Source organism: Amphiprion ocellaris, chromosome 3, assembly GCF_022539595.1.
Source record: "Amphiprion ocellaris isolate individual 3 ecotype Okinawa chromosome 3, ASM2253959v1, whole genome shotgun sequence".
Lineage (NCBI taxonomy): Eukaryota > Metazoa > Chordata > Actinopteri > Pomacentridae > Amphiprion > Amphiprion ocellaris.
Window position 1 is genome coordinate 13,325,072 of NC_072768.1, and position 11,970 is coordinate 13,337,041.

Sequence of the window (11,970 nt, forward strand, 5' to 3'; positions counted from 1 at the left end):
TTTTACTGGAGATTCAGTCGAGAGTTCCCAATTGTTCCGCCTACAGTGACAACACCTGAAGAGCATAAACTCACTTTACAGGAACTCTTCAACCTGATGGCAGCAAACACTCCGATCTCTGAGCAGGACTTGCTTTGTCCTCAGTGCTCTGAGATTTATTGTGTTCCCGTTCTTTTAAAATGCGGCCACAACATTTGCAGAGTTTGTTTACACAAATTCTGGGAATGGAAAGGATGTCGAGAATGTCCTGTGTGTGGCTCCGTGTCTGTCCCCGGGAGGCCACCTATCAATTTGGCACTAAAGATAGCTGCAGATGAGTATCAAGTGCGAAGGACCAGCAGGGATGGAGAAGTTTGCTTTCTTCACAACGAGAAGCTGAAGGTTTTTTGCAAAAATGACGAGGAGCCCATCTGTCTTGTCTGCCAGGTATCAAAGCAGCATAAAGTGCATGAGTGCTGCCCAGTGGAGGAGGCAGCTCACCAGAAAAAGGTAAAGTGAAAACAGAAACCAGGAAACAAAAACACAGAGATTGGCTGATGACATACATACAGCACAAGACAAAGAAGACAATTCTATTAGCTATCTGCTATTTATAGCTTTGTAGAAGGCCTTTTAATGTGGCTTAAACTAATAACTAATGCCAGCTGTTCTCTAAATTAATAATTATGTTGGTAAAATGTCAAAAAGTAATGAATAGATCCAAGGTGGTGATGTCAAATAGTCTCAAATATTCAAAGAACTGTGGTTCAGTATGATTCATGAAACAAAACTAAGTAGAAAACTGGCAATGAATTTGTTTTAGTTCTTGACTTTAAATCATTCTTCTTTGAACATTTCAGACAGAAATTTCAGCCATGCTAGAATCCTTGAGGAAAAAACTCAGACTACTGAACAAGACTAAGGAGCAGTGGGAGGAAACAAAAAAATACATTCAGGTAAACATTTTTATGTCCTTCATTGATTTTCTTGTACCTCCTCTAACTTAAATTTCACTTTTATGGCATTTTGATGCTGAATCTTGGTGTCATATGTCAAGTTAAGTGGAAAATCCCTCAGTGTGACACACCAACGCTTTGTTTACTGTAAATAAACAGCTTCCTTGATATTACAGACCCAAGTGTTTCAAAATGAGACAGCCATTAAGGCGGAGTTTGAGAAGCTCCACCAGTTCCTCTGGGAGGAGGAAAAAACTCGATTGAAGGTGCTCAAACAGGAGGAGGAAACAAAGATCCAGGTGATGTGCAAGAAGCTGGAAGACATCGACGGTCAGATTAAAACTCTTTCCTCCACCATCAGTGACACCGAGGCAGCACTGACAGTGGAGGATTTACCTTTTTTAAAGGTAAATTTACAACCAGCATTCAGACACACACAGACCAAATGTATGCCAGTGGACATTTCAATCCACGTCTTCTCATGTTGAGGTCGAAATGTTGAAAAATGCTCAATACACCAACATAGATAACGAACACAAAACAAACCAATCTCAAGATGGAGGACAGTGTGGACAATTAAAATGTTAATGATAAATAAAACATACCCAGAATAGGATACTGTACATGAGGAAAAGCTGCAAAAACATACTAACAATAAAAATATCTACTCAAATTGACATATTTTTCTATTAAAATGCAGGCTTACAACAGCACCAAACTATTTTTTACTTCAAACGTTTTAGAGTAATTTTTATATATAAAACTAAAAATATGAGATAAGACATTTCTTGTAAACTTAGATTTTGTGCATTTAGATAGATTTTGGGTAGAGCTTCTCCACGACATTACCCACTGTCTTGACAATAAAATACATCCTGTTAATCAGGTGTGTTGGCTGGCAGTGTTGTGAGGCAGCACTTAAACACAGAGCCGCTTTGAGCTCAGTGTCTGCATGCTGATGATTAGCAGGTTTAACGGCTACCATGTTCACTATCTAAGGTTTGCAGGTAGCTAATTAGCACAAAGCAAAACCGAGAGCTGAGACTGATGAGAATGTCACAGCTTTGACAGGTTTTTGATCATGAACAGCAGTGGATACACTTAAGTTTTATGTTGGTAATACAGGGAAAGTCTGTGCATCATTTTAATAATTTGCCTGTGGGACTCATGGCCATCCATACAATAGTTGTTTAGCCTTTTCACACTGAATTCAAAGGTAGTTTGAATTTCCCTCGGGATTAATGAAGTATCTATCTATCTATCCATCCATCCATCCATCCATCCATCCATCCATCCATCCATCCGTCTCACGTAGCTCATGTTACTAAAAAGCCTGCTGTAGGCTGTAATGAGTATAGATATTCTTTTTCATTTCATTTTATTGCTCTTTGCCAAGTTAAATATTTCCAGGAATGATTTCATGTTTGTGGTTAATATATAACAGGTCTTTCTGCGTTCAGAATAGTCTTCGTGGGAGTGACTATGTAGGACGAGAAGCATGATCAATCTCCTTACAGTAAAGTCTGTTTCCTTATTTGACAGAAATATATGCTAAAAATTTCTAAACAAAATGTCTAACATTCTCTAGTAAATGAACTTCAAAATAGTAAACTATTTAAAAGGTGATTAAATTCTCAATTTTATTCTCAAACTTTAATTCTTAATCATTTTGCACAAGTGGATTTTACTTCATTGCTGGCTAAAACCTCTTACTCAGGCTGCCAGAAGCTCCTCAGTGCAGGAATAACACTGTACAATATGGATGTATTATTGTCTCTGTATTGCCACTATGTTTGTTTAAACAAATGTACACACTGGCCATTCATGTGGAGTTTTTCTGATGCAAGATTTCATTAATGGAATGTATTTCTTCATTCCTTCTATTTCAGGACTACAGGCAGACAAAGAAACGGTAAGCATTACTCAGTACCTGCTAAAATCAGCCGTTTCCATAAGACAATGTTGTGATTATTTCAACATGTTTTAGGGCCAAATCCAACATTCGAGAGCCAGAATGTGTCAGAGCTATTCTGATCAATTCTGCACAGCATCTGGGACAACTTAAGTTTGGAATTTGGAAGAAGATGGCCAACATTGTCAAATATGGTGAGCAAACAGTCAGCTGCCTGTGTGTTAAAGTTTACACTAAGGTGTGTAATATTGTCAATCTAACAGACTTAATGTTTTACAGTTCCAATCACTCTGGATCCAAACACGGCCCAGTCCAACTTAGCGTTCTCTGAAGAGCTGAGCTGTGTGCAGTACAGCAGTAAGCAGCTGCTTCCCGACAACCCTGAACGCTGCACCAGCCGTGTGTGTGTGCTGGGAGCCGCTGGTTTTATATCTGGAAAGCACAGCTGGACCGTAGACGTGGGCCAAGGCAAAGACTGGTACATCGGAGTGGCCCAAGAGTCCATCAAAAGGAAGAGCACCATCTTCCTCAACCCCGCTGAGGGTTTCTGGGTAATTGGCCTGTGCAATGGAGACTCATTCTGGGCTCAGACGTCTTCTCGCACCAGGCTGACGATGAAGCAGAAGCCCGAGAGGATTACTGTGGAGGTGGACTGTGACAAATCAAAGGTAGTTTTCATCAACGCTGCTGATTTGACAGTGATTCACACATTCAAAGACAAATTTACAGAGAGGATTTTTCCGTATTTCTCCCCTGGACTGTGTACGGACAGAAAAATGTCGAGTCCACTGACCATCTGTCCAATGACGATCAAAGTGGATGTAGAATAGCTTCACACACAGCAGACACGTCTCTCCTGAGGTTTTCTGTTAGGAGTGTGTGCTATCGGTAGTGACAAAAATGACAAAGAAGTTGAGCTGTGAATTATTATCAAGAACGTGATTTGATGAACAAATGTATACCATATGCATCCAGAATCATTACATTTGATCAAATGACACTAGAAATATTTTCAGTTTCAACTGTTTTATCTTTTCAGAATGGAAACATTAGTTTTGTTAAATCATAGAGTTCATTTGGTGACATTAACTGTCCTTCTCCTTGGCTTTTTGTTTCCTTTGTGATGCCATGTCTTTTAGTTTAGAGTCCAGTTTTCTTTGCAGATAGGCTTTTTTATTGGGGTCCATGGATTTGTCTTTCTTCCCACTACCGGCATAAAGAACGCCCTCTTTGCTTATCCTCATTCGGGCATGAGATTTGGCTTTATCTCCACAGCCGTGAACCTGAAAAAGTGTTTAGAACATGACAATCGGATTTTTGGGGAAAACACAGAACAGTTAAATACAAAGATTTTTAAAATACTCTCCAGGTGTGGTCTGTATATTTTTAGCAGCAAATGTGTTATTATTTCAGGTAAATCACACCTACATGGCCTAAAAAAACACAGACACACCAAACCAAATGCTGCGTGGCTGAGGTCGGCCTCTCACCTCTGGTATGTGATGACTGAGACAGTACTGTCTGTTGCAGAACAGGCAAAGCTGTCCCAGTGTCAGCACAGATGCTTTACATTTGACAAAGCTACAAACGCTGTCAGCCTTCACGACAGCGCTGATCAGCGTGTCAAAGTCATCATCTGGAGCAGCGGCAGCAGCGATGTCGCAGGCGCCAGCCTTGGTTCGGTTCTTTCCTGGGAGGGAAAAATGCAGAATTGAACAGATGCATACAGCATGCATAAGAAAACACTTTAAGATGTTTCTCTTAGAAGTTTGCAAACCTTTGGCTTTCTTTGATGACTGGCTGTGAGCTGGAGGATTGTGGTTCTGCTGCTTTTTTTGTTGAGCATTTTCTTCCCTTTTCTGCTGCTCCCTCTTCATTCTCTCCAAATGTAAACTCTTCAGGTCTAATGCAGGTGGACATGACGGATCACTTTGGGGATCTGGGACCGTTTCCTCTTCCTGAGCTTCTTCTTGGTGCGTCGGTTCCTCAGCTGGTGTTGACTCCAGAGGCCTGGAGACAGTGATAGACCGGTCGCTCCCCTCTCCTTTGCTCTCATGAACGAGGCCCAGCTCCTCAGCAATCTGATGGACCAGCAGCCGGTCATGAGAGTTAAATGAAGACGGAAACTGTAGCTCCCTCTGATTCAGGCCCTTCATAAAGCTCTCCACCTGCTGTCTGATCTCAGCATATCTGCTCTCATTCTGCTCTTGTTCTATCTTTGATGATGTGTAGGACTTTGTGTGCTTCTCTGAACCAGCAATATTTTCCTTATTGCTGCCACCGGTGGGTTTCTTCTGTCCCTGCTTTACCTTACTGGAAGGCTGATCTCTGACCTTCTGTTTGGTAGATGAGGAAGTGCTGGCAGACGCTGTCTTTGTGTCTTTGTGGTCGCGGGTGTAGTTCTGTGGAACGATATCTTGAATATACTCGAATGCTGTTCTGACCTCGCCAAACTTAGTCATGTGGTCGATCAGGGATTTCAGGAAAGCGTGATTCTGGACAGTCTGTGTGTCACAAACAACAGCAATGTGGCGTCTTGCACGTGTAACAGCGACATTTATCCTCCTGTCCTCTGCCAGAAACCCAACTTCACCTGACATAAAGGAATTAAAAAACATGTTTGTAAGTGAACGGATCAATGATCCATGTTCAATTGGACAGAATCAACAAGTCTTCACATTCAGAAATTACCTTTTCTGTTGGACCGAACTAATGACAGAACAACAGCTTCCTTCTCTCTGCCCTGAAAACCATCCACTGACTTTATCTCCAGCTCTGGGTGCCTCGCGGAAAGTTTCTGACGTAGAAGATCAACCTTAACAGAGATTAAAAAAATAAATAAAAACAAGCATTAAATGACAACATACAATGATTTTAAGACAGCACAGTTTGATCCTTTGGATATTTGGGTGTTCCTATTTATCAAGGTGCTCGTTTGAAATGTATTTATACCTTATAGAAAGCTTTACAATAACAGTTTAAATATATTGTAAAACCCAGCTGCTCAAAACTAGAACTGTTTTGACCATTTTGACAACTGATTGTAAAAATGTCAAACATTCCTCAATTCCAGTTCCTAATTTTTGAGGATTTTGTGATATTTTCAGTCATATTTGATAGTAAATTCCATATTTTCTATGTTTTGGACTGCTGGGTAGAACAAAACAGACAATCTGTTTTGAGCTTCAAGAAATTGTTATGGACATTTTTTGATGTTATCCCTGGCATTTAATAGACAAATAAATTCAGTGATCATGAAAATGAGTATCATTGTAGCCTCAAATATGTGCCTTACTTGTAGATTGTACGGAGCAATAACAGCAATGTCTTTAGCTTTGACCCCAGCTTCAGTCAGTGCTTTTATGTGCAGTTCAACGATGTCGACCTCACCTGAGGAAACAGTAAACAAACTGTTAAATCTCATACCACACAAACAGTAAAAGAAATCTGCTTTTATACAATAAAAAATGTTTTTAACCTTGATTGCCTTTGGACTGTTCATCTGTGACCTCCATTTCACTGAGACCACATCCTGCTGTGTCAATAAGAAGAAGTGGAACACTGGTGTCTTCCACACAAGTGACTCCTGTTAAATCTCTGTTTGGGACAAGGACAATATCTTTCAGAGTCATAGAGTTATCCTCCACCGAAATACAAAGGTGAGATATTTTTAAAATGGATTCTCACTTTAATAAATGCTTCTCCACAGAGCTGTGAGCGACTAGTCGTCCCTGGTACATCTCCTTGGAGGCCCAGTCCATGATGGCACTGTTCATGCGGTACTGAACTGTTAACATTCGGACCACAGAGTCTCCGTACATCTGGATCAGTCTTTCCATAAGACTCAGAGATAAACCTTTTGATGCAGTCCTGCATGGGGGACGTAAGAGAGCAACATGTTACATACTGTAAAAATTACTTAACAAGATTCTTTAAAATGCCCTGAAACCATTTTCTTTATTCTATTTGTGACTGACTGGGGGGATTAAGAAAAAACAGCAATGTAGAACAACTCCATCACAAGTAGTCATCCTCCATGAAAAATGCCACTTAAGTAAAAGTACAAAGAGGCAGCAAAATGGAGAAAGAAGTAAAAACAAAATTCTGATACACCTTTTCTCTAATCTTGAATCAGTCAGACATTTATTAAAATAACAACTCATAGACATCTGAAATGAGAGTCTAATTATACTCTGCTTTTTACAGGAAGTCTGAAGCCAAAAGGTTGAAAATCACTGGTTTAATTATTAACAATGTGTCATGTTTTAAAAGTATGTTTTCTTATCTCCTTGTGTAAAATCTTCAACTTAAAAGTAACCAAAGCCATCAGATGAATAGTGACGCGGAAGCATAAAGTAGCATAGAATGTAAATACCAGTAATGTACAAGTACCTGAAAGCCCTACTCAAGTACAGCACTTGAGTAAATGTAATTTGTTATTTTCCTTCACTGTTTATATCAAAAGTATAGCAGTAATTGACTCCTTAATGGCCAGTGCAAACAGAGGAAATGATTAGACAAAGACAAACGGGTTTTAGTGTTCATATGGACAACAGAATTTTGTTTAAGACAGATTTGAAAGAATGTAAAACTGTTCTGTTCCCTAATAATTGCATATATAGTCATAAATATGTAATTTTATAGAAAAATTCATCAGAATTGTTGTTTGAAGGACGACATTTCAGCTATGAGGAAAGAAAACATGTTGTCACTGGATGAATATTAAATCTTAATTACACATGTATAGGCATAAAAAGAAGAAAGCTTGTATTTTTACTTTTGTGATTTGATGGTAGGTGGTAACTGCTTGTAGTCTCCAGCCAGAATACACTTGCGTGCTCTAAGCAGGGCGATCCAGCAGCTGCTCTCCAGGGCCTGAGCACACTCATCTATCACCACCCAATCAAAATGCTCTGCTGGCAGGAACTTCAGAGGGCCGTCATCACAAGCACCTGCAGACACAGACAAGCGCTCTCTGATTGCCTTTCATCATCGCTGCTACAACCCAATTGCATTTTCTTTACTGGAGGCCGTTACTGACCTGTGTTGGTTGATAACACAACATTGGCACTCTTAAGGATCTGGGTGATGGCGGTTGCTTCCCTGCTTTTCAGCTCTTTTCTCAGCTCCCCTATTTCTCGTTTGAAGTTCACCCTCTCTCCTTTTTGCTGCATCTTCTTCATTCCCGCCTTAGAAAAAATACATCAAAGGTCACACATTTTTCAACGTGGCACTAGACCGGCATGAAGAAGGAGCTCAGACTGGCATACTCACAAAAGCCTTATCGATGTCTTTACGGATGTCAGCGATGATGTTGGCAGTGTCACTCTGAGCGAGGATGGCATCCAGTGAATGTTTCTGTATGGACTCCAGCAGCCTGGCAGGGTGACCCAGCCTCAGGACCTTGGCCTTGCAGCGAGCCAATCTCTCCACTAAATTATCCACAGCCACGTTTGAGGGGGCACAGCACAAGACCTGCACAGTCAGGAAAGCATATTTATCAGAATAATAGCGTCTAGACTGAGATGCTGCTATGACAAAAGGCAGCAACCGCTCACAATGACACACAAATACGAGATAACTAATTAGTCGAGCCAAAATGTTCTCATCTACACAAATAAATTAAACTTTTCGCACCTTCTGGCCTTGTTTGACAGCTTGCAGGATGATCTCCACCACAGTGGTGGTTTTCCCTGTGCCTGGAGGTCCATGAATCACAGCCAGTTCCCTCTGAGACAGAGCAAAGGACACAGCTTCTCTCTGGGAATCATCCAAGTTTGAGTTAAAGAATTCAACTGCATCTGAAAAACCAAAACAGAAACACACACAAAAATAATGTACAGACTATGATATTAAGATAAGAAAAGATAAACTTTACTGATCCCACAGTGGGCAAAGTTCACTGTTACAGCAGCTCCAAAGGAGAAAAAAAGTATAAATGCAGTACAAGAATAAATTAGAAACACAGTGCAAAAACGCAGAAAACATTAAATACACAGAAGATGTTTTTTGTTTATTTGAGAAGACTATTTACATGAGGATGAGGCTGAAACAGTTATTGCATGTAAGTGGTATGCATACGTAAGGGGAAAAAGTGCAGCAGTAACAGAGGTAGACCAGTTTATAAGTCGGCATTGTAAAGTCTGACTGATATTGGAATAAACGACCCGCGGAAACGCTCCTTCTTACACTTAGCATTTAACAGTCTGTCGCTGAAGGCGCTTATTACAGGTTTGTAGGTTTTGAAGTCAATGTAAACAGACTTCTACATAATCACGTGACATCATTTCAAAACTACACCTTCATAGAAAAACCAGCAGGATTATTTTGATTAGATAAAAGTTTCACTTACTTGGCTGAGACTGAGAAGAAGGTTTTGCGTCTCCAAAGAGAACATTTATCAAGTTGCCAGCTGGTCCATTGCTGTATCCATTTAGTGCATTCAAGGCACTACAAGAACAAAACACACAGTCAAATTAAGATGTTTCAAGGTTTCATTTTTTCCACACTCTGTGATAATTTATAATGCAGATGTTACTCACTTTTTCATTCGTTTGTAGGTGACGTCATTCGCTAACTTTAGGAGGTTGAAAAGACCATCGGTGTCAAAACTGAGCCCATCTTTTAAGTCATCAAAGGCCACACTCACAGATGCTTGACTGACTCTTGTCACTATTCCTGTACAGATCTGTGAGGCTGCAGTGCATCCAGTAGTGTCATACAAACCAACTATATCGCCTGCAACAAAGACACAGTGTGTAACCTCACAGGAAGTAAAACACAAAACCAAACTTCCAATAGCACAAATGTTTTATTCTTCCATCTCACCAGGTCCAAAGCTGTTGCTTGGCAGAGAGGAGAAACCAAGATGTTTTCTTGGCTCTAGAACAACAACTGTGCGACCATACAGGCCTGTAGACTGACTTCCTATCTGCAGCTTCAGCAGGCAAACTCCTTTATTTTGAAGATCCTTGAGAGAAATGTTCTCCTGCCATATTCTAGGGGCACACAAATTACATTTTTATAGGGACAACAATGAATATTGTAAGATTTAGGTTTTTAATATGTTGTGGGAAAGACATTGTAGAATGAGGCCAAAGTGTTGCTTTACTTATACAATGATCTCTCTAAAAGCAAGGAAAAAAACTAAAAATGTTGCATTTAATAGTCGGTTTACTTATCTGGGGGACCACTACTCAGGCTTTAAAAGGTTAACAAACGTCTAATATCTTCTCTGGCTCTGGAGGTTTATCATGGAAAATGCATTATTTTTACTTTCCACGCTTGGATGGCTGTGTCACCTGATTTGTCACCTCATGTCATGTATTGATAATGTTTGGAGCATGACCCACTTCATGCGGTAAAACAAGAAATTTTACCACTCATTTTTAATCTGTCGCCTCCAAAGTCAAAGAAATAAAATTGCAATTTCGAGAGTGTCTCTTTTTCTGAAAAAAATACCACAGCCTCTATGTTTATTACCATACCTGGTCTCTTCTATTTCAGCCTCCCGCTCCTCTTGTAGAAGCTCAAGTGTCGTGGACACAAATTTTTCCAAAGCCATCCCTGACTAAAAGACCAAAAATGATAATCAGTTATGAAAACATTTCATCTACAGACAACTGAAGATAGAAGAATCTTGCCATAGTTATTCCTGTTATATTTTAAAGTTATTCACGCAAATTTACATTTCACTGATTGACTTAATAATGTGATTCATGGATCAGTTAAATTCCCCTTATAGAGGGATGATCACAAAGGTCGTGGAAATACAATTTGTCAAGAGATACACTTAAGAACAGTACAGGTACTACCACTTTACGGATTTTTTTCTTGAAATAATAAAAAGAGGCCACTGACTCAGGCAACCTAATTTCCTCAGGCAGATCGCTCCAGAGCCTCAGAGCCCCAGCTGTAAACACTCTGTTCCCTTCAGTTTTTCAGATGAGCAAAGAAATAAAAGAACAAACAAATCCTGCCCAAACATCTCAGAGATCATGCCTGTGTTCATCTGTAGTAAGAAGACCGTAATAAATGGGAATAAGACCAGAAGGGACCCTAAAGGGATCAATTAAATCCTAAAATCTATCCTAAAACATACTGGGAACCAGCGTAAAGATGCTGAAACAGGAATAATGAGTTTAAATCTCTTACTCTTAGTTTTGGTTAAAAGCCTGTCAGCTGTGTTGTGCACAGTCTGAAGTCAAACAATGCATTTTGGTTCACAAGCTGATCAAATATAACCTGGTTGTACCTTCGTTAAATATAACCATGTTATGCTGCTTTGGAGTTCCTACTCCATTTCCAAGGTGAATATTACCATAATAAAGCCACTTCCTTTGTCTGTAGTACAAATAAACTGAACTGAATTGAATTAAAATTGCACATATTTGCTTTGCCTTACAGCTATTTCATAAACTTCATTAGTAAAATCCGCAAATGTAACATTACACTGGGGTCAGTCTGCTGTTGAATGAGTTTTCTTTGACACTTTAGGTGCATTTTGTTGAAATGTACTGACTAGATCCTCGTTTGTGTTGTATCTACTCTATAGATACAGATAAGATATATCTGAATGCAGAACTTTTGACTGCAGAGGAGTAGTTTTTCATTGTGGTTTTAGTACTGAACCCTAAATACACCTGTATCTCACAGACCCTGCATACACCATTGTGGTTTATTTTGTTTAATTCAGTGCCAGGTTTTACTTCTCAAACATATTTATTACATTCGCCTGTAGTTCACGTAAGAAAAAGACGAGCAGGTACTTATATGAGTAGTTTAAATGCCTGCTGTAGGTAAATGCTGACATGCTAGCTAACAGCACAACACTCAGTTTACTTTAGCTACAGTTAGCCAGACAGAAGGACACTTACGGTGAGATATCTGAAGAGACACCGACACAGCAGAGGACAGAAAAAGCAAATTTTACGGCTAGTTAATAAAATAATACCTGGTCATATCTTCTCCGGCATTACATTAGTGTGTCTGTTTGGCTCATGTTGTCTTCTTCGGCTAGCATGCTAACATGCTAACCACAGCGCCCCCTGTCTGCTCGGCTGACCTCTCTGCTCCCACTCACACAACCTTTATTTTGAAAAACACAAAACCGAGGACGTTACC

General features: G+C 39.8%; 2 protein-coding genes across 4 annotated transcripts; one reads left to right on the forward strand and one right to left on the reverse strand.

The window, feature by feature from the left end:
• The first annotated feature begins 64 nt into the window (after positions 1 to 64).
• Positions 65 to 6,330, forward strand: LOC111582132 (zinc-binding protein A33-like). The gene is made up of 6 exons (XM_023290653.3): positions 65 to 489; positions 840 to 935; positions 1,112 to 1,342; positions 2,825 to 2,847; positions 2,923 to 3,041; positions 3,127 to 6,330. The coding sequence occupies exons 1-6, from the start codon at positions 97 to 99 to the stop codon at positions 3,675 to 3,677; spliced, it is 1,413 nt and encodes a 470-aa protein (XP_023146421.1). The 5' UTR covers positions 65 to 96; the 3' UTR covers positions 3,678 to 6,330.
• ighmbp2 (immunoglobulin mu DNA binding protein 2) lies at positions 3,857 to 11,932 on the reverse strand. Of its 3 annotated transcripts, XM_035957437.2 has the most exons (16): positions 11,801 to 11,932; positions 10,335 to 10,417; positions 9,676 to 9,845; positions 9,390 to 9,585; positions 9,200 to 9,297; positions 8,485 to 8,648; positions 8,122 to 8,322; positions 7,889 to 8,036; positions 7,625 to 7,799; positions 6,535 to 6,717; positions 6,326 to 6,444; positions 6,143 to 6,237; positions 5,539 to 5,662; positions 4,625 to 5,440; positions 4,338 to 4,537; positions 3,857 to 4,130 (listed from the first exon to the last, which is right to left on the reverse strand). In XM_035957437.2, exons 2-16 carry the CDS (start codon positions 10,409 to 10,411, stop codon positions 3,933 to 3,935), a joined length of 2,964 nt encoding a protein of 987 aa, XP_035813330.1. In that variant the 5' UTR covers positions 10,412 to 10,417; positions 11,801 to 11,932; the 3' UTR covers positions 3,857 to 3,932. The 3 variants fall into 3 exon arrangements, with proteins under 3 accessions (XP_035813330.1, XP_023146452.1, XP_023146451.1); XM_023290684.3 differs by having other exon boundaries at positions 4,338 to 5,440; XM_023290683.3 differs by having other exon boundaries at positions 4,338 to 5,440; positions 11,724 to 11,863.
• Positions 11,933 to 11,970: the final 38 nt, after the last annotated feature.